This window comes from Nycticebus coucang, chromosome 3, assembly GCF_027406575.1.
Source record: "Nycticebus coucang isolate mNycCou1 chromosome 3, mNycCou1.pri, whole genome shotgun sequence".
In the NCBI taxonomy this organism is placed as follows: Eukaryota; Metazoa; Chordata; class Mammalia; order Primates; family Lorisidae; genus Nycticebus; species Nycticebus coucang.
The window spans coordinates 127718753-127742239 of record NC_069782.1 but is presented as its reverse complement, the minus strand read 5'-3'; the positions used below and the strand labels follow the sequence as shown (position 1 = coordinate 127742239).

General features: G+C 38.4%; 1 protein-coding gene across 1 annotated transcript in view; it reads left to right on the top strand.

The window, feature by feature from the left end:
* The window catches only part of HPSE2 (heparanase 2 (inactive)), an 841015-nt gene that overhangs the window by 685970 nt on the left and 131558 nt on the right, over positions 1–23487 (top strand). Inside the window, exons 8-9 of the mRNA XM_053585648.1 lie at positions 1146–1252; positions 7982–8096. Of these exons, the coding sequence (XP_053441623.1) occupies positions 1146–1252; positions 7982–8096 (222 nt within the window). The remainder of the gene's footprint in view (positions 1–1145; positions 1253–7981; positions 8097–23487) is intronic.

Below are 23487 nucleotides of genomic sequence, written 5' to 3'. Positions count from 1 at the left end.
CCCAAACAATTGCTCTCTACCTTCTTGTGACTTATGACTTTTGATGCATGAACATTGTACATATCATAGATGTACCATGACAGTGTACTGAAAAGAACTGTTTTTCAATACTTGTTAATACAGAAATATCTTTATTTTCTAGGGAAGGGTTCTGGGATCAGTTTATGTCATAGAATATGCACTTGTTCTGCCATATTGTCAGTTGGGTTTAACTTAGGGGAAAAATAATTTTTTTATTTTTACATATACATGTGTTTATTAGGTTTCTGTATTTTTGCCTTCACAAAATTAAAAAGGCTTAAATTTTAATAATAATAACAATGTTTAAGATAAGGACTAGAAACAAAAAACTCATAAAGAACGAACGAACATAATACATTCAGAAAAGGAATCAGACAATTGCTACATTGAAATATTAAGAAATAATAATAATAATGCAAAGAAAGTAACATTCACATTGTCAAATAAGAGTATGTCTATTACAGAATGTTTTGACTCTGAGATTCAGTATGGAGTCATCAGTTAACTTCTTATTTTTTTTTTAAGTCTCAAAAAATAGATAACTAATATTTATAAATAAAAGTAAAAGATAATTTCGAAAAACAGATCATGCCAAATCTTATAGATAATAGAAAAAGAAGAAATACTTCAAAATCATTCTACTTGATCTGGGTACACCTGATATTAAAATTGGAGAAAATATATTATTATAAGGGGGAAATTACAAACATAAGTCACTTATAAATGAGGATGCAATATCCTAAACAACATATTAACAAGTTGAATTAATTAATGTTTAAGTAACGTACTTTGGTCAAAATTAAAGTGAGGGAGGGCGTGCGGGAAAGGAAAAGAAGAAAAGAAAAACAAGAAAAGAAAAGAAAATAGTGACTAATTCTCGCATAAACTGAATTTAATTTTGATGAAAAATGATAATTTCTTTGAGTGGACAAGTGTCAGTGTTAATGCTTTTTGGTATATGTGTGCCAACTCACTGTACTGCATGCATTATCCTGAAAAAAGCACAAATCAGAACCACCTGGTGGCAGGGGATCAGAAAAACTTCCTTAAGGAAATGTGTGTTGCTTCTGGTTTGGGAATAGCTTTTAAAATGTCATTATCCCCTTTTGCTCTTGTGTGAACAGGTGGTTAATACATACACTCCAGGAAAGAAGATTTGGCTTGAAGGTGTGGTGACCACCTCAGCTGGAGGCACAAACAATCTATCAGATTCCTATGCCTCAGGATTCCTGTAAGTAACACTTGCGATTTTACCTCTAGGGACTTTCAGGAGAGAAGGAACAGTGAAACTTTGACACTACTCATTATTCTACCCATTGCAGTAGTGAGGTTTGTTTCCTGTTGGAAGTCTTCATCCATGCATTTGTGTGTCTTTAACCATTTAATAAATGATGAGTGGTGCCTCCTCTAGAAACTAAAATATCAGGCACAAGTATTAGAACAAGGATAATAATAGTAGTAGTAACAGTAATGATAATAGTAATAAGAGCTTTCTTTAATATCTATAGTTTAAAACACAGTACAAACAACATACATTTCTCCTTTAATTTTCACCATAGTCCTGAGAGATAGATGGCAAGTAGGCATGATTTTTGCCCTTCAGAAACATATCACTGGAGGAACTGAAGGCAATAACTACATTGTAATTATAGGAGATTAGTGCCATAATGATAATACTGTGAAATACATAGTGCCAAGCACCTATCTGAACTGTTATGTATTTAGTAATTAAACAACTAGTGGCATTGATTGTTTTTATAAGAACTATTGTTTTTATAAGAACTTAGTGGCATAGATTCTATTATTAGCCCCATTTTACCAATGAGGAAAGTGAAATAATTTACCCAATATCGCTCATTTAGTGAGTGGCAGAGCTTGGACTCAAACCCAGGCAGTCTGTTCCAGAGTTTAGTCTCTTTACTGCTGCAGTGGACCACCTCCCTTTCTGTTTTACATGATCTATCTACAGAAGGACATTGATAGATGTGCAAAGGAATAAAGAATTTCTCTGGATGGGGAGTTATTGGGAAGACCTTCATGGGGAAGGTGGCATTTGAGTGGGACCTAGAAGGATGACTCTGATTTCTATAGCTGGAGAATGGTAGTGATGGCAAGGAGGAACACCCTAGGCCAAAGAAACATTATGAGCAAAGGCAAAATGGAAGGAGGAATTAATAATGTGACTAATGCCTTGTTATCTGCTGGAATGTAATGAGGGCTGAGACTAGGAAGGGGGTTGCCACCAAATCATGGAAAATCTCGAAAACCAGCTAAAGGAAATGAGACCCTGTTCTCTACTCACAGAAAGCTACTGAAGATTTTAGAGAAAGAAGAGAGAAAAAGAAATCTCGCATGTGTTTTAAAACTTTGGCTTTGGTCATAGTATACACAAGACTGAACAGGATGGGAAAATGAATTTGAAGGCTACTGTAATCATCTAAAGAAGTATTTTAAAGCTGGAAGTATAAGGGCCTCTGACTGGCCTGCCATTGTCAAGTGGCAGGGACAAACCCCTCATGATTAGTCATAACCAAGTGACTTACTCTTGGTCCACCAGCCCCAGCTTTTTAGCTGAGCAATGTACTCCTAATAACAGTGTAGCTTTGCACTCAAGCTATGTGTTTTGCTATTAACACCTGTTCCTAATTTTACAGAGGCCATTTCCCTCTGTCAAGGCAGCTTCCTTAATAGACTTGTTAAGGAAAAATCAGGTCATTAATGTAGACTACCTTTACAGATGGAATTCTGACACATACAGATGAAGATAGTGTCAGTGAAATGCATGGTGGTACCTTAGGTCTTCTGTTTCTGTGTCCTCAGCATTTAACATAAGGTAGCACAGAGTTGTCCAAAACAGCATGGTTCAAGTGATTGGAATGGAATGAGTCATCATTTGATACAGTGTTGCTGAGAGTCTGCTTTCAAAAATATACTCCCCACAGGTTTGATATGAGCCCCATGGCAAGGGCAAGAAGACAGGTTGGCAGTCAGTACTGTGGAGACCCCCTGGGATCAGCAGAGGAACAAGCCATCACAAAAAGACTGTGCTGCAGGGCCCAGCAAGCAGCCCACTTGTAGTGAGGGGTTTTGTGAACATTCTGCCCTTCTGGGAATGATGTGAAATGAGAAATGCCACCTTCATGAAAGAAGCAAAGACCTATCTTTTCATTATCATCAGACATTCATAGGTCTCTATACAGCCACTTTGCAAAATCATAAACATAGTTGTTTAGATTTGGGTTGTAGTTCAGATATTCAGTGTTTGGTTGACACAAATCATAAGAAAACTAGTTTATTCTGTTCCTGATCTTCTCTCTTACCTCTTTGTCGCCCATTTGGTCTCAACTCTACTAGCAGCACCAAGCAATGTGCCCTTTGAGTCCACTTACCCAATAGGTATAAATTGATTCCTATAAAAAAAAAAAGTAAAGCATTTTAGGAAGCTCTAGAAGGCATTGGAAAGAAAGCATTTTTCCAACCTTTTTTCAATATATTGTATAACTATGAGCTCACCAGGACACATAAACATGAACACATGAATGGGAATTCTTTTCTACCAAGTATTTAAGAGTAGTGTTCCCCAATCAGAGATTTGAGAGATGCTTTGATGTGCTACAAATATCCTTGGCATGCTGTTCTATCTCCAGCAGCTAGTAGTGTCTGGCACAGGATACTCAATAAGCTTTTATGGCATGGTAAATAATGGTGGAGTAGCAGCCTTGATGGGATATAGCAGTCATTGTACCAACTTTATCTACCTAAGCATAGAAGGGAGCATTGGGAGACATTTACTTCCCCCTCCCAGGAACTTGTTATTACTGGAAGAAGATAAAGATAACTTTAGCACTAACCATTCTGCTCTGAAGGCCTAGGAAAGCAGTGTTTCTGGCCATAGTCATTTTTGAATGCTCCAGATCCTGGATGCATACACATGTATATAGAAATGTGGGTGTGAAGAGAAGCATACATACTTTTACCTTTCAATTTAGAGTTTCTTCAAAAACTCCCCATGCATCAGTGATAAAATCAGGTTTACTAATTGCCTTTCTTCTATTGCGTGTATATTCTCTGCAGGGCTCTGTAGAGGTCATAAGGGAATTTGGATGTGTAAATGCAGGCATTTACATACCCAGTGCTTTACCAGTGACTTACATGGTCACACGAGAACTTTTGTATGTCTTTTCGATGCTGAGAACGACACTTTGCATGTACAGTTCATTGATTGATGTTATTGACCAGGTGTGGTGGTGCACATCTGTAATCCCGGTACTTTGGGAGGCTTAAGAAGGAGGATTGCTTGAGCCCCAGAGTTCGAGACCAGCCTGGACAACACAGTGAGACCTCCTCTGTATAAAAAAAAAAACAAAACTTAAAAATTAGCCAGGCGCTGTGGTTCCCACCTGTAGTCCCAGCTGCTTAGGTAGGTGAGGCAGGAGGATTGCAAGGGCCCAGGAGTTCTAGGCTGCACAGTGAGCTTGCCACTGTACTCCAGCCTGGATAACAGAGCAAGATACACAAATAAAGACACCAAAATATAGTCCTGTATTGACATCCAGAGTCTGGTGCATGCAGGTGCTCACATATATAATACTGGGTTTACGTGCCATTTTGTTTCATAATTCAACAAGCATAAGGATAGAAAGGTAAGACAATTTGTTTTTATAGATAAATACTTATTAGAGACAGACCCTATTTTATCTGTGCTGTTTCAACGTGGTAAGAACACTGATTTAGGAGGCATTAGCCTAGCATTCATGTTATAGTTCTACCACAGGACAGCCTTTGACAAGTTATTAATAGTATGCCTCAGTGGCTAAAGGAAAAGCTAATTTCACAGGTTATCCAAATTAATAAAAATAACAAAGGCAAGTAGCTTGGCCATATCATGTTCCAAAGTAATTTCAATTCCCTGGGTCACAATGTTCCAATTTGAAGAACAATAACAAAAAGATTCTACTCTAGTATAGTCAGATTTTCCTAAAAAATTTTTTGTTTGTGCTTTGCTTTGCTTTTTGTTTGATTTTCTTTTTTTTTTTTTTTGTTTTTTGGTTTTTTTTGCCTAAACAAATTTTTTTAATGAAAAAAATTTTAACAGACACTTCACAAAAGAAGAAGATGTATAAGTAGGCCCAGGTCAAGATGTTCAATACCAATTGTCACCAGGAAAATGCAAATTAATACTACATATATTAAAAGATCACATTTTAGCCCATAAATATAATTATTAGTCCTTAATAAAATTTTTTTAACTTTTTTTTTTTTTTTTATTGCTGGGGATTCATTGAGGGTACAATAAGCCAGGTTATGGCCTGGGGAAAGACTTCATGAAGAAGACTGCCATGGCAATTGCAACAACAACAAAAATAAACAAATGGGACTTCATTAAACTGAAAAGCTTCTGTACAGCTAAGGAGACAATAACCAAAGCAAAGAGATAACCTACACTGGGAAAGGATATTTGCATATTTTCAATCAGACAAAAGCTTGATAACTAGGATCTATAGAGAACTCAAATTAATCCACATGAAAAAAGCCAACAATCCCTTATATCAATGGGCAAGAGACATGAATAGAACTTTCTCTAAAGACGACAGACAAATGGCTAACAAACACATGAAAAAATGTTCATCATCTCTATATATTAGAGAAATGCAAATCAAAACAACCCTGAGATATCATCTAACCCCAGTGAGAATGGCCCACATCACAAAATCTCAAAACTGCAGATGCTGGCATGGATGTGGAGAGAAGGGAACACTTTTACACTGCTGGTGGGACTGCAAACTAGTACAACCTTTCTGGAAGGAAGTATGGAGAAACCTCAAAGCACTCAAGCTAGACCTCCCATTTGATCCTGCAATCCCATTACTGGGCATCTACCCAGAAGGAAAGAAATCCTTTTATCATAAGGACACTTGTACTAGACTGTTTATTGCAGCTCAATTTACAATCGCCAAAATGTGGAAACAGCCTAAATGCCCACCAACCCAGGAATGGATTAACAAGCTGTGGTATATGTATACCATGGAATACTATTCAGCCATTAAAAAAAAATGGAGACTTTACATCCTTCGTATTAACCTGGATGGACGTGTTTGATTTTCTTTTTGTAAGTCTAATTGTCAGTAAATACTTGTTTTTATGAGAATAAAATGTAATTGTAAATATTGAAAAGTTTTGAAAATATGAATAATATTTATTCATGGTACAAAAATTACTAGTGCTTTTTATTCCAGAAAGGAAAAATTTAATTCTTTTACAAGTCATGGGTTTGGAGCTCCATATGGTTTTAGATTTGGGAAATCATAACTATGTGTAATTTTTCCCTACTGTGCTGAATGGTGACTCTCAAAGTTCCTAGAATCTAATTTTGCTCAAATAAATTTCACAGCTTAATAAAGAGGATGAGCACCTAGAGTGTGCCAGGAAAGGTGATGGGTGTTTCGGGTACAAGTTCAGCCATTGTGTCTATGCTTAATGGGCTCAGAACTGATACAGGGGAAACAGAGAAATGAGTAAGTGATTCTCACGCAGTAGGCTGGCAGGGAGTATGAATGAGAGTTCTGGAGAGGCACAGAGAAAGACACTATTGTTGGCTGGGGCAGCAGGGGGCAGGAGGAGATACTATTTGATTTGGAGATGAATAAATAGGAAGAAATTTGCTAGATAAATAGAGGGGAATTAAAGGAGGATAGGAAGGGAATTCTAAGCAAAGGTTAAAACATGTATTAATATAAAGACTCAAGTAAGTGTGAGAAAGCTTTGTATATTTGGTAAACCAAGAGTAGTTTCATGTGGCTTAGAGCCTGTGGGGAATGAGGTTTAGGTTGAGAGAAGAAGGGGGAAGAAGTGACAAATGAAGGTGGGCACATATTGTGAAATACCTTATATAGAGAGAAGAATAAAGCTGTAAGTCACATTTATTACACGTACATTATTACAATTAGAAGTGTCTCTACATGTCAGAAGTAGGAGACAGAGATAGAAAGAGCAAGAGAAGCAAATGAATGCATGAATGGATGAGTTAATTGAATGTGTAAATAATGGAGGCAGAGTCAGCAGCGGGTGTTGGAAAACCCAGAGGGCCGTATTTTTGAAAGACGGCATGCCCTAGAACAGCGGTTCTCAAGCTTCCTAATGCCGTGACCCTTTAATACAGTTCCTCATGTCATGGTGACCCCCAACCATAAAATTATTTTCATTGCTACTTCATAACTGTAATTTTACTCCTGTTATGAATCATAATGTAAATATCTGATATGCAGGATGTATTTTCATTGTCACAAAGGGGTTGCAACCCACAGGTTGAGAACCGCTGTCCTGAAAAGTGAGTCTTTGGCATAGTGTGGTATATAATAGGTATGTGAACAACACAGGTCCTTTGCAGCTTATGTGTAGTGGTTGTATACTTGAATCCCTGAATAGTTAATTAAAGTACCAAGGAAAATTATTATTGCATCTAATGCTGACAGTGATACATGAGGGATGCAAATGGCTGGAATGCTCTTACATGGGTCATATGAGTGTATGAGTTAGGATTTATCAAGGTGAAAGCAGGGAGTTTGAATGATGGAATTTATAGTGTGTATGTTCCTGTGATTGTAAGTCCTATACCGAGAGAAGATGACAGTAGCTTTCAGGTGGTTAGGATATTCATTTGTTAGAATTTCAGGAGTCAAAGATGAGTCATTAACAATATCTATTTTATGACCAAGAACAATTCGTTTTACTCCCCTGGACCTCTGTTTCTGTCCCTATAAAATGAAAAGTTGGCTTTGAGAATCTCTACAGTCTCTTACAGCTATGTATTCAATGCTTAAAATAAGTTTCTCCATTAAAATACTATGGCAATTTGGTGGGAAGGTGTTGGACTATATGTTTAGGTAGGACCAATCTCTACAGAGCTTGTTACATTCCATTTAAAAATGTATTGATACAGGTTTTTTCTGTTGCCTTTTAGATGGCTGAACACTTTAGGAATGCTGGCCAATCGGGGCATTGATGTTGTGATACGGCACTCATTTTTTGACCATGGATACAATCACCTTGTGGACCAGAATTTTAACCCTTTACCAGTAAGTGTGGGAAAAAGCTTCCCAACTCCTTTTCCATATCATTCATTTTTTTTTAATTTCATACCAGGATAATTTTTCACCTCTCACTATTATGAGTTAATTTCATAAATTGCACAGAAGCATTTTTATCTTTGCTTCCTTAACCCATTTCACAGAACTTTTGGCTTCAGTGCACACACACACACATACACACACACACCTATACACACACATATTCACACAGACACATACATGTATAGTATGAATATACACATATATTCATTTACATATTTATATATTTACTGATATTATGTTTAAAAACCTTGTGCAATTGAGATTCCACATCTACTTGTGGCCTGTTTGAACTCTGCTTGAGAGTGAATTTTTCCAGATTGTTTTCTTTAATGCTAATAGGAGACATTAGTAAAAGTCAAGTGCAACATGTTGAAAGCAGATGGGGAAGTGTTAGCCAAGATCAGATACACTAGGAACCCATCTCGTGGGGAGTGGCTGAAGTGCACTTACAGTTAGAAGTTATTCCTATGTGACAGTGAGGAGATTTGCCTAGATTACTAACGTTTCTAGGAAGGTAAAGGAAAGAAAAAAATAAAGTAGAATAGCAAAAGCAGAAATCTGAGTTTGTCTAGTGACCTTACTAACCAATCAGAGAAATTCCTCTTAGTCCAGAAAAGCTATGCTTATCAAAAATATTACACAGGTTATCCTTTTGCATAGACATCATGATCATGATCAGACTCCTCTCATTAACTTATAGAATTTCAGAGGTGTGATTCTCCTTTGAGATAATCCAGTTCAGCCTCATTTAACAGAAATACTGATAGCCTGAGGTGGGGCAGGGAAGGAGGGACGGCAAGCCATCCCTGGAACCTGTTCCTGTGCTCTGGTCCAGGGCTCTCACTGCAGAACTATGGCTGCTCTCTGATCCACAGTAAACAGACCCAAACTGGCACCAGTAAGTGTCCCCACCATTTGTTTCCCTCTGCTTATTTCTACCCACTCCTTTCACCCCCAAGCCTAAGCCAGGAGCCTTCCGAGCCCAGAACCAAAAATAGCTTGTTTCTTGCCAACGATAGCATTTCCATGCTCAGAAGAACCCTATAATTATTGTATCCCTGGGTGTGCATGACTCCAATACTCCAATTAAATCACAAATATTAAAACCAACTGGCACAGTTGCTTTCATTCTCAAGGTGTGTGTGGGGGTGCTGGGGTGAGAAGGTGTGAAGAGGGAGTTTTCAGTTTGGAATCACAGAGGTTTGTTTTGTTTTAGCCTGTATACCTGTGAAAATAAAAAAAATAATTAGAAAACTATCTATGAAATGTAAGCATTAAACATATGTAATGTCACACAGAAATAAATATTTATTGACTATCAGCTCCTGAAGAAGAGACTAATAATAGGTAAACGAATAAATGAATAATACTGCAGGGGAGAAGAGGCTGACACAAAGGCTCCAAGACCGGAACACACTTGCCATTCTTTCTTTTTTCTCTTCCATCACTCCTTCACTCTTCTTAATCATGCACTGTGTGCTCATTGCTATTCCTGGTAATGGGCCACCGTGGTGAACCAAAAAGACAAGATCTCTGAATTCTTGTAGTTTATAATGTAGTGAATCATACTAGGAAATGAGCAGTAAATAAACGTATAAATAATATAATTGCAATTTGTCATAATTGCTCTGAAGACAGTCTGATGAAACAAATGTGATTACCTATACTTATTTTGCTAACGAGAAACTAAAGTTATTAAGTAACTTATCCAAGGTCAGACAGGTAATAGAGCTGAAATGCTCAGAATTTTCCAGTTCTAAATCTTAGAATTTTTTTTTCACTGTGCCATAGTATTTCTCACAGCAATTTATCTTAGGTGTCTTTGCTATGATCTGAGGCCAATTTTGCCTAAGAATTGAGTCTGAAATGAAAACAGACATGCTTGGAAATTGAAGAGAAGAACAATCTAGAAAAAGATGGTCTTAGGGTGACTAGATAGGCTTCATTTCCAGAGGTGGACAAACCTGAATTCCATATCAACCCTTTGTGTATCTTTGTATGGCCATGTGTAAATGAAAGGTGCAAGTCCTCCTGGCTTTATTCTCCCCAGATGAGGGTTGCTGCCAGTGATTTCCTTTAAAAGCTCAGCACAATAGACCTCAGTCGATAATGTGGTGGAAGCTGAGCTCATAGAAATTCATAGGAAGCAAAAACAAGTTCCATTGATTTAGCACAAAGGCTCAAATGAGCTGGGCAGCTGTATTTCTGGAAACACCAAGCTCTAATACAGAAACCGTATGTAAAAGCACTTTAAAAAGTAGCAGGCTTTCTTTTTATCCTTCTTTGCGCTAATAAATTCTGCATCTTATAAGTAGAGAACTTGGCAGCTGGGAGTGTGTCCTAAGCCTCCCCTGGAAAGAATTTACAAGAGTAGACCAGAACACCAATCTGACAGGCTTTGCCAATAGGCCCCTGGAATATGTAATGGAGACAGACCTGGGAATCCTATTGGTTGCCATTTCAGAGAATTGAGCAATTGATAACTAAATACTGCCAATAAAAACTTGCGGATTTTACATTGTCATTAAATCTTCAAAAGAGTTTGTTAACGGCTTAGGGGATTAGGAAGTTGTTTTTTGGTTGCCTCCCCAAACCAGTGCTCTTGGATAAATTCAGAAGAAGTGATGTTCATGGCTTTATGGCTCCTCAACCTATAGGCCATATCATCCTTCCCCATCCAGTCAACTTTAATCTCAGCTTGTGGCATTCCAGCCCAGTTCTGCCAGGGCCATTCCAATAGTGCCAGTATAAGGTAAGAAAGAATATGAGGATGGCCCTTTAAAAGAGAAACATCCTCAGAAAAGATAATTTTCAACTACATCCCATGTTCTTCATGGTTATTCCTCTAGAAAAGTGCCAACCCTCCTCCTATTGTGAGATTTTCCTTCTCCTGGGAAGAGGAGAATATTTAGTTCAGCCGTGCTTCATCATTTCACTCCCACCCTTTTCCCCTGACCCCCCCTGCCACTGGGAAAAAGGGGATATGTGAGTCTCCACAGCCGGTCAGTCAGTCATGGGCTCCCTTGGGAGTTAGGCGCTGTTTGTGTAGAAAAGATCTGCACATTCAGTGGACATAGTCCAGACCCCACCAGCCGTGGGCATTTCTCCACAGAGAGGGTTTTGGAATTTAGCTTGCTACTTTTTTTAAAAGCTTGATTTACAGAGCTTTCAGGGAAAGGAATGGTGAATTACTAGTCAAAATCTCTGAACTCCCACGCCAGGCTAGAAAAAGCAATCTCCACACAAATATAAATCAATTTAAAAAACATTGATGCCTCAAATGTATCTGGCTCTGTGTTAGGCATTCTAGGGACATGCACATAAATAAAATATGGCCCCTTCATCTGCAGAGATAATAATTTGGTGTGTGTTTGCAACATTACACTTTAGTTCTCTATTTAGAAAAAAATAAAAATCTTGATCACATTGGGTTACTTTTTCTACACTGGGCATAGCAATGTGGATATTTGCTGTTAGCATTCTTTTGTGCCCACTGCTTCTATTTAATAATCACATACAGTCAAATAGGCTCTTTGCATACTTGTTGAGGACCTGCTGTGTACATTATTCTGGAATATAGTCACTGGTCATGGATTGGAGTATAACTCTCTAGTCGATGGTGAAATTGAACCTCTGTGGCCCCATAGTGACATGTTCTGTGACAGGCTATCACTGTTAGGTATTATTTGGCCATTGAGAAGGAACCAACTCTTACTGGTGCCTGCCTAGCGCAGTTGGTTAGCCTAATATAAGATCCTAGGTGCCCAATTCTTGTTTCCCTCATAATGTTAGAGGCTGTACCTATTATGCACTGCATAGCCAGGGTGTGGACACAGGCTCACTGTAAATCCTTCTCTTTACTGAGGAAGAACACCCAGTTAAAATCCCATGTCTTGTTGATGCTGAATTAATGCAAGAAGACCACCACCCAATTAGGAGGCATCACAGGGAGCAGCAGGAGCCAGAAACTATGACAGATGTGTGGGTTCTAATCCTAGCTCTGCCATTAATTAGATGTGTAACTTTGTGTTCCAGTTTTACCACCACTTTAATTGGGATTCAAAATGACATCTCTGTCAACCTCCAAAAATTACTATCCTTGACAAAATTAGATATGACAATAGGTTTCAGATTTGATATATACATACACATAGAAAATTACTGAAAGGGACTACATCTAAATGTTAAAATGTTTTTTCTTTGGGTGGTGGGATTACAGGCAATTTTTATTTTTTTCTGTGGAGTTTTTTACATGTAAAGTTGCTGTAATAAACATCATTGCTTTTGAAATATGAGAAAAGTAAAGACTATTTTTTAATGAGAAAAGCAGAATATTTCAAAAGGACTAAGTGTTTTAATTAGGTAAGCAAATATAAATTTATTATTTATGTTTCATTTATTCAAAAACACTTACTACACTCATACTGCGTTATACTGAGCTAAACCCTGCAGACGCTATCCCTGCTTTAAGGAACTTAGAGTAGAAATAAAGCAAATAGCAGGGACTGTGGCAAAAATGCTTATAGTCAGAAGAGGAATACAGAGGCTAGACTGGGTGCAGGGAAAGCATAGAGCATCAAGGAAGGCTGCTGGAGCAGAAAACACCTCAGCTGGATCTTGAAGAAGGGCAAGTTAGCCACAGGAAGAAGAGTTTGGGATTTGGGAATAATCTTCCAAACAGAGGCAATAGCATGTGCAAAGGTGCAGAGACATTTATTTTCCAGTGAGTCATGGTGGATGGATTACGAAAAATTGAAGAAGCTTTTCTCATTACTATCCAGTGGCCACACAGTGTGTGTGAAAATTAAAGAATTTCAAAGCTACAGACCTGGAGGTGGTCAGGCTGGGGAGGTACAAAACCCAGCCAAAACAGCTTGTGACCTGTTTCTTGGTGTAGCCTCCTTTCTCTTTCTTTTCTTTCCCGTGGGAGCCATCAGGAAGATGAAAGAATCAGAGTATACCTGTTTAGGGGTGGCTGTGATGTGAAACCCAATCCTCTCATTAGGGGCCCTGACAAAGACTTCTCCATGTGCAGCTGCCTTTGTGGGAGCCTGCTGCTGCTGAGAGAAGGGCATCCTTGGCTGCAGGATCAATCACTGAGACTCAGGCTGGCTCCATGTCAGTGGCCAAAGCACCTGGGCTGCATGCCCAGTGGACATGACTTGCTTCTTTTCTCCTCTGTGACTCTACAATCTGGCTGGTCGGATCAGAGCCTGTGCCTTGCTCCATCTCAACAGGCAGGCAGGTCTTTCACCCCTGATGCATTTACACAGAAGCTTCTCTGATTCACTACTACCAGTTCTCCTCCCTTGCTTGTTTATCAACGTGAGCAGTGTGCATAGCATGTCAGCAATGACATTAGCATTGTAACAGCTCACCCGGACGGAAGCCAGCCTGGGAAATAGAAAGAGCTCTGGACCTGAAATGGAAAGATGCAGCCTCAAAATGTAACACCATAATTTTCTAGTTACATGAATCTTCATTTCTTCCTCTGTAAAATGGGGATAACAGTGTTCGGCTTGCGAGTGGGAAGTATTTGAATGTACTGCTTGAAAGTGTTGGCTTTGGAATCAGTTTGACTTGCGTTTCAAACTCAGCTCTACCATTTATTAGCTATGTATCCTTGGGTCTATTACTAGATCTCAGTAAGCATCAATTTTCTCACTGATAAAATGAAGACAGTAATAGAATCCACCTCTAAAGGTTGGTGGAAAGGATTAAATGAGCCAGCGCATATGTATCTTTTACCACATAGTAAATACTCAATAAATGTTAACTGCTCTTATTCTTTATAAAGTCTTTGTTAAAATTCCTTAAATCACAATGATAATCATTAATGACCTGGACATAACTGTGGTAAGATAATATAAATTTTAATATTTACTCAGATATCTGGAAATAAATTCAGGTAGATGACTAAAGTATGAAAAGTAGATTTTTTTGGTAAAAGTTAAATTACTAGAAAATTAGGAAAACAAAAAAGAAAGTTGCAACTCTGCACTTGAGAGAGATTGACTACAAATGGTTAAAGACAAACTAAAAATTATATTTTATTGTACTCTAGAGAAGATGTTGCCAACCTTTCCCAGTAAAGGCAATTAAGGCAGTAACAAGGCTGCAATGCTAGCTCTAACATCTTTATTTGGTATGTATAATGGCCCAATAAGCCCTGGAAACCATGATATGTCACATCAAAGTGCTAATGACAGCACATTATGTGAGTCACTGAGAAACTGCAATTGACAATCTCACTCTGCCATTGACCATTTGTATTGTTCCCAGATTGCAATACTGAGAGATTACAGCTACAGCAAATTGTGTGGCAACCTAAGTAAATTAGGGAGAAGAAGCAATTACAGTCTCCCTGCACTTAAGCCTAGAAGCACAGTGTGCCATCCTCAAAGCAACCAGCAGATAGTAAGGAGTGACCTCATCAGATCACCAAAAACACTAGAAATCATCTAGAAATAATCTGACAAGAAAGAAATAGAGGGAGGAAGATGAAAAGAAAGAAAGGAAATAAGTGCCCTTTAACAGGTTGGAAGACGCTTTTGTGAATGCCACAATATGAAAAATTTAAGGTTATTTCATCTGAGATATTATTTTTTTTATTGTTGGGGATTCATCGAGGGTACAAGAAACCAGATTACACTGATTGCATTTGTTAGGTAAAGTCCCTCTTACAATCGTGTCTTGCCCCCAAAAGGTGTGGCACACACCAAGGCCCCACCCCCTCATTCCTTTCCTCTCTCTGCTTTTCCTTTCCCCACCCCTCCCTCCTTCTTTCTCTCTCTGCTCTCCCCTTCCGCCATCCCCACCATGTCATTAATTGTCCTCATATCAAAATTAAATACATAGATTCATGCTTCTCCATTCTTGTGATGCTTTACTAAGAATAATGTGTTCCGCTTCCATCCAGGTTAATACAAAGGCTATAAAGTCTCCATTTTTTTTAATGGCTGGATAGTATTCCATAGTGTACATATACCACAGCTTGTTAATCCATTCCTGGGTTGGTGGGCATTTAGGTTGTTTCCACATTTTGGCAATTGTAAATTGACCGGCGATAAACAGTGCAAGTGTCCTTATGATAAAAGGATTTTTTTCCTTCTGGGTAGATGCCCAGTAATGGGATTGCAGGATCAAATGGAAGGTCTAACCTGAGTTCTTTGAGGTTTTTCCATACTTCCTTCCAAAAAGGTTGTATTAGTTTGCAGTCCTACCAACAGTGTAAAAGTTTTCCCTTCTCTCAACATCCATGCCAGCATCTACAGTTATGAGATTTTGTGATGTGGGCCATTCTCACTGGGGTTAGACAGTATCTCAGGGTGGTTTTGATTTGCATTTCTCTAATAATTAGGGATGATGAGCATTTTTCATATGTTTGTTAGCCATTCGTCTGTCTTCTTTAGAGAAGGTTCTATTCATGTCTCTTGTCCATTGATATATGGGATTGTTGGCTTTTTTCATGTGGATTAATTTGAGTTCTCTATAGATCCTAGTTATCAAGCTTTAGTCTGATTGAAAATATGCAAATATCCTTTCCCATTGTGTAGATTGTCTATTTGCTTTGGTTGTTGTCTCCTTAGCTGTACAGAAGCTTTTCAGCTTAATTAAGTCCCATTTGTTTATTTTTGGTATTATTGCAATTGCCACCGCAGTCTTCTTCATGAAGTCTTTCCCCAGGCTGATATCTTCCAGTGTTCTTCCTATGCTTTCTTTGAGGATTTTTATTGTTTCATGCCTTAATTTAAGTCATTTATCCATCTTGAATCAATTTTTGTGAGTGGAGAAAGGTGTGGGTCCCGTTTCAGTCTTTTACATGTGGATATCCAGTTCTCCCAACACCATTTATTGAATAGGGAGTCTTTCCCCCAAGTTATGTTCTTGTTTGGTTTATCAAAGATTAGGTGGTTGTAAGATGTTAGTTTCATTTCCTGGTTTTCTATTCAATTACAAATGTCTATTTGTAGTGCCAGTGCCATGCTGTCTGGACAACTATGGCTTTGTAGTACAGCCTAAAATCTGGTATGGCGATGCCCCCAGCTTTGTTTTTATTACTAAGAACTGCCTTAGCTATATGGGGTTTTTTTCTGGTTCCATACAAAATGCAGAATCATTTTTTCCAAATCTTGAAAGTATGATGTTGGTATTTTAAGAAGGATGGCATTGAATAGATAGATTGCTTTGGGAAGTATAGACATTTTAACAATGTTGATTCTTCCCAGCTATGAGCATAGTATGTTCTTCCATTTGTTAATATCCTCTGCTATTTCCTTTCTTACAATTTCATAATTTTCTTTATAGAGATCCTTCACCTCCTTTGTTAGGTATATTCCTAGGTATTTCATTTTCTTTGAAGCTATAGTGAAGGGAGTTGTGTCCTTAATTAGCTTTTCATCTTGACTTTTATTGGCGTATACAAAGGCTACTGACATGTGGACATGATTTTATATGCTGAAACATTACTGTATGTTTTAATGACTTCCAAGAGTCTTGTGGGTGAGTCTTTGGGGTTCTCTAAGTATACGATCATATCATCAGCAAAGAGGGAGAGTTTGACCTCCTCTGCTCCCATTTGGATGCCCTTTATTTCCTTGTCTTGCCTAATTGTATTGGCTAGAACTTCCAGCACTACATTGTACAGTAATGGTGACAGAGGACAACCTTGTCTGATTCTAGTTCTAAGAGGAAAAGCTTTCAGTTTCACTCCATTCAGTAAAATATTACCTGTGGGTTTGTCATAGATAGCTTAGAAGTTTCAGAAATGTGCCATGTATGCCTATACTCTTCAGTATTCTAATTAGAAAAGGATGCTGGATTTTATTGAATGCTTTTTCTGCATCTATTGAGAGGATCATATGGTCTTTTATTTTTGCGTCTATATTCATGGGTGAAATTGGTCTGAAATTCTCCTTTTTAGTTGGGTCTTTTCCTGGTTTGGGTATCAGAGTGATGTTTGCTTCATAGAATGTGTTGGGGAAGATTCCTTCCTTCTCAATTTTTCTTCTTCCTGGCTAAGTCTAGGGAGAGGGTGTTATTCCAAATTTTGATCCATTTCCTTCACATTGTCAAATTTCTGGGCATAGAGTTTCTAGTAGTATTCAGAGATGATCTCTTGTATCTCTGTGGCATCCGTTGTAATTTCCCCTTTATCATTTGTGATTGAGGTTACTAGAGATTTTACTTTTCTATTCCTAGTCTGGCCAAAGGCTTATCTATTTTATTAATTTTTTCAAAAAAACAACTCCTTGTTTCATTTGTTTTCTGATTGTTTCATTCTCAATTTCATTGAGCTCTGATTTAATTTTAGATATTTCTTTCTTCTGCTGGATTTTAGGCTTAGATTGTTCTTCTTTTCCAATTGCATAAGATGGCTTGTGAGTTTGTTGATGTGCTCTCTTTCTGTTTTTCAAATGTAGGCATCTAAAGTGATAAATTTTCCTCTCAAAACTGCTTTTGAAGTATCCCACAGGTTTTGGTAGCTTGTGTCATCATTGTTGTTATGCTCAAGGAAGTTAATGATTTCCTGTTTTATTTCTTCCTGCACCCAACTGTCATTCAACAGAAGGTTGTTTAATTTCCATCCCTTTGTGTGGGGTTGAACATTTTTGTTGGAGTTGATTTCTACCTTTAGTGCCTTGTGGTCTGAGAAAATACAAGGTAAAATTTCAATTCTTTTGATTCTGTTGATATTTGTTTTGTGTCCCAGGATATGATCAATTTTGGAGAATGTTCCATGGGGTGATGAGAAGAATGTATATTCTTTATCTTTGGGATGGAGTGTTCTATATGCGTCTATCAAGCACAGTTGTTCTAGGGTCTCATTTAAATCTCTTATATCCTTGTTTAATTTCTGTTTAGAGGATCTGTCCAGCTCTGTAAGAGGAGTGTTAAGGTCCCCTGTTATTATGGTATTATCAGATATCATATTGCTCAGACTGAGTAAGGTCTGTTTCAAGAATCTGGGAGCATTTAAATTGGGTGCATAGATATTTAGAATTGAAATGTCTTCTTGTTGTATTTTTCCCTTGACCAATATAAAGTGACCATCTTTGTCTTTTTTGACTTTAGTTGCTTTAAATCCACATGTATCTGAAAATAAGATTGCAACTCCTCTTTTCTTCTGAATTCCATTTCCCTTAAAACTTGTCCTCCAACTCTTAACTCAGAGTTTTAATTTGTCTTTTGAAGCTAGGTGTGTTTCCTGCAGACAGCAAATGGATGGCTTGTGTTTTTTAATCCAGTCAACCAATCTATGCCTCTTCAGTGGGGAATTCAAGCCATTAAAACTTATTGAGATAATTGATATGTTATCTAATTATCTTACTATGTGAGAGTCCATTGCTTAGTTTTATCTTTTGCATTGTTGTGGAAGTTAGGTTCTGTCCTTTAATTGCTTAGTTCTTACTTTGCTGCTGATCCATTGTAATGGTCAGTGTGTAGAACAGGTTGAAGTATTTCCTGTAGAGCTGGTCTTGTTGTGGCAAATTTCCTTAATGTTTGTATATCAGTAAATGATTTGATTTCTCCTAATTTTGAAATGCCTTAATTTTCCTTTCAATTTTAAAGCTTAGCTTAGCAGGATATAGAATTCTGGGCTGGAAATTGTTCTGTTTAAGTAGATTAAAGGTAGATGACCATAGTTTACTGGCTTGGAAAGTTTCATTAGTGAAGTCTGCAGTCACCCTGATGGATTTGCCCCTGTAGGTCAACTGGCACTTAGTCCTGGCAGCCTGAAGAATCTTTTCTTTTGTCTTGACTTTGGACAGGTTCATCACAATGTGTCCTGGAGAAGCTTGGTTAGAGTTGAGGCGACCTGGGTTCCGATATCCCTCTGAAAGGAATGTGTCAGAATCTTTGGTGATATTTGGGAAATTTTCATTTATAACATTCTCTAGAATGGCTTCCATTCCCCTGGGGCATTCTTCTTCCCCTTCTGGGATACCTATAACTCGTTTGTTTGAACGCTTCATAAAGTCCCATAATTCTGTCAGTGAACGTTCTGCTTTCTCTCTCTTCTTTTCTGCCTCTTTAAATATTTGAGTTATCTCAAGAGCTTTGTCCTCTACCTCCAAGATTCTTTCTTCTGTATAATCTAATCAGTTGTTGATACTTTGTATTGCATCTTTAAGTTCCCTAAATGACTGCTTCAGTTCCTTCAGGTCTGCTGTATCCTTTCTATATTCTTCATATCATTCATTTCTTATTTGATCCTGTTTTTGAATTTTCTTTTGGTTATTTTCCACTTTATCAGCAGTTTCCTTCATTGTTTCCACCATTTCCTTCATTGTTTTCATCATCTGTATTCTAAAGTCCCTTTCTATCATTTTAAGCATTTCTTTATAGGTAGAATCCTCTGCAGTAGCTACCTCACAGTCCCTTGGTGGGGGGTTGCTCTGGACTGGTTTTTCACATTGCCAGGATTTTTCTGCTGATTCTTTCTCATGAGTGATTTCTTTTATCTGTTTCCTTGCCCTAATTTTCCTTTCACTTCCTCTTGACCTTTAAGTTGCCATACCTCTGGATTAAAATTTCAATGAGTCCTTTTGGTACAGGACCAGAGGATGAGAAGATTGAAGAGCAACATGGGAAAAAAGAAAGAAAAAAGACAAAGGAGAGGAGGTGGGTAAGAGGGAATATTGACAAAAAGAAGAGCGGCACCAAAAGAGGGAGACAAGAGCAATATAGGTGTACAGTGGGGTACTTTGACCCAACCTTAAAAACCCCCTACCTCTGGGGGGTGCTGGGTTGGGTGGTTCCCTTGAGGTCAGCAGCTCTTTGCTAGCCTGTTCAGGCACAGTACCCCACCTCCACCAAGTAGAGAGGAAAGGCAAAAATGCTATAAATCAAACCAAAACAAGCAAATAGAAAACTTTATGGGGTAAAATTAGAGGAAAAACCAAATAATAAGGATAGAAACACTAGCAAAAATGAAGTTCTAATTGTTGAAAAAGGCAACAATGGAGAATTATATTTAAACTAGAAAAATGATGAAAGAAAAGCAAGAAAAGAAAAAAGAAAAGGAAAATCTATAGGGAAAATGTTGAAATTTAAAAAAAAAAAAGCAGTATATATATCTTGCTGGATATTGTCTGGGCAACAGGTGATCTTCTGGGGTATGAGATGTTAATCACAATGCTGGTACAGCTGTACAAGATGGAGACTGGAGGCCTCTGCTGATTTCTCAAACCCCGCAGGGTGAGAGCCTAAATCTCCCCTCAGCCCTCTGAAAAGGCACTTTAAACTGCTAACTTTCGCTAAGCAGAAGCTTTCCCAGGAAAGCACTTGTTGCTAGGATCATTCCTGAAGTGATCTACTTACCCAGTGTGCCAAAACCAGTCTCACCCTATGCCCCTGAGGGCTACGGCTATAAGGCATCTCAGTTCCCACCTTTAGGCTGCTCAGTCTCTAGATTACTCGCTCCCACCCAATCCTTGCCTGAGGGCACAGCTTGCCAGGGCAGTTCTCCCACAATGGCTCCAGGCAGCCCCCAACTGAACACTGTTAACTCCTTCTAGCTCAGCGGCTTAGTCTGGGGCCCTAGACAACACTTAAAGACCTCTGTACTCTTGCCCAAGATCTCCCAAGGTAGTTCAACTGAGTGCCAAGTCCAAAAAAACAAAACAGCTCACAGGTAAGGCCTTTTTAGTTTGCAATCACACTGCTGCTGTACTTACAGCTGCCAATGGGAGTAGACCAAATGAACGCACGCAGACACTTGCCAGTTCTCCACTGCTTTTGTCCTCCTCATGGGGGGTCTCACGCTGACTCCCTGTGTCCGCAAAGGGATGTTTCTGGGCGGATCATCAGCCAGAGATGCCTGGAATCTTCTCTCCCCAGACTCACCGTGCCCAGTTGCAAGGAAGCTGTTACTTGGCCACCATCTTGCTCCTCCACTCAACTTAGATATTATATTTGCAAATATCATAAGCCCAGTTATGTCTGGTTATGACCTTTAGGAACCAATAAATAAGCCTCTGATAAAAGTGACCATCAGAATCAAAGATAATACATTGATTTTTTTCTAATTCAATTGTTTTTGTGGTGCTCAGCTTAAATAAAAGCATAAGTTCTTTTAAAGATAGAAATAGAACAAATAAACATAAATTCTGTTTTTAATTATTATTTAAATGTAATGCACTATTTACAAGATTTTAGAAAACCTATTAGTCAGTAGGTACCTCACTTACTAATTTAACTTTCAACTTTTATCACTTTTTTCTTGTTTCATCCCTGATTTGGTTTTAAGCATTGAAAAGATTGAATAGAACACACCATTTTTATGTACTCTAAATTTGACTCTAGACAACATGCCTTCTACTCTAGAATTCACTACCCTCATCTTGTCACAATCCTTTTTTTTTTTTTTGAATCTCACTTTATCACCCTTGGTAGAATGCTATGGCCTCACAGCTCACAGCAACCTCCAGCTCCTAGGCTTAGGCAATTCTCTTGCCTCAACCTCCCGAGTAGCTGGGACTACAGGTGCCCACCACAATGCCTGGCCTTTTTTTTTTTTTTTTTTGCAGTTTGGCCGGGGCCAGGTTCAAACCCACCACCCTTAGTATATGGGGCCTGTGTCCTACTCACTGAGCCACAGGTGCCACCCTTATAGCCTTTCTTCATTAGAATAGTGGTTCTCAAGCCAGTCTACACATGATAGGTTTTTTTTTTTTTTTTCCAGTTTTGGTTGGGGCCGGGCTTGAACCCACCAACCCTAGTATATGGGGCTGGCACCCTACTCCTTGAGCCACAGGCACCACCCCACATGATAGTGTTTAAAAATACCTTTCCACAGAGATTCCAATTCATTTGGTCTATAGAAGATCTCAGGTGTTGGTACTTTTTCAAAGCCTAGCTAATTCTGATGTGCAGCCACAATGGAGAACCACTCAATTAGAGTCTTCCCTTTGCCATAATTAAGTTATAAATGACTTTTTCCTTTTCCTCTATGCTCTGGCACTCAACTCTTCCTTCAATTATTGGGATATTAAGAAAATATTTAGTACTGCCAATTATTCATTCATAGGACAAATATTTACTGAGTATCTATTATATTTTCTAAGAAAATAAAGCTGAAGGGGAAAGACACCATACCCTCAGTGGAGATTACAGTTTAGAAAGAAACTAAAACTAGAAAAGCAAACTAACAATTAATTATGAAACTCAGAATGCTGTGCAGGAAGAAAACAGATTGCTATGTTGAACAATGAGGAGTAGAGACCTCTTTGAAAAGTGTAGCCAAGGAAATCTTCACTGAAGAGGCAGCCATCAGAGGAGTTGCTGGAACAACACCTGCAAAGGCTGCAGGGGCAAAGAGACTTAGTCACACTGGAGAAGTCATGCGGTGCCTCTAAGACCACACATGGCAGGTACTGGGTGCCCAGCACACTGCTTGGCTCAGTTTAGCTCAAGGTCCCATCTTTTACCCTGCCCTTGCCACCAGCATTGGCAAACCCTTTTGCTTCCTATCTGCTGCCCTTTACACAGATAAAGATGGTGTATCCATCTGCCTGCTCCCTGCATCCCTGACTTAGCCTACTGTCTGCAGTGTTTCCTTGTCACTGACCTAGCCATCTCCATTTGTACCCTCTGTCACCTGTCATCAGACTTTGAAATGAAAATGGGCAGAATATTTGGGAGCTTGTTATGCAATTCTATTTTTGTATATGTTTAAAGTTTCATTGATAACCTCCTATAAGGGTGTTATGGCATGCACCAAAGAAAAGCACAGTTTTAGTTTCCAGGGAACATAGAAAATAAAATTAGCTTCCTTCTCAGCATGTGTATAATCTCTATGGGGTGATGCAGCATAAGCATCAAGCAGTAACTTGGAAAGATAGTTAGTAGGAGATATATGCTAAGGTCTGTCTTGTTCACTCAGTATCCCACAGAGCCTATCATAAGGTCCCCTGCATAGGAAGTACTCAATAAATATTTATAAAAGCAAGGGAGGGAGGAAAGGCTCCAAATGATCAATAGACAATAGGCTTTCTAAACCTCAGAGGTAGGAATATTATTACTGGCTGGAAGGGAGGAGTAGAGGAAAGAATTAGGAAAAGCTTATGTAATAAGATGTCATTAGTATAATATTCCATGGTGTACATATACCACAATTTATTAATCCATTCGTGGATCGATGGGCACTTGGGCTTTTTCCATGACTTAGCAATTATGAATTGGGCTGCAATAAACATTCTGGTACAAATATTTTTGTTATGATGTAATTTTGGGTCTTCTGGGTATATGCCTAGTAGGGGAATTATAGGATTGAATGGCAGGTCTATTTTTAAACCTCTAAGTGTTCTCCAAACATCTTTTCAAAAGGAATGTA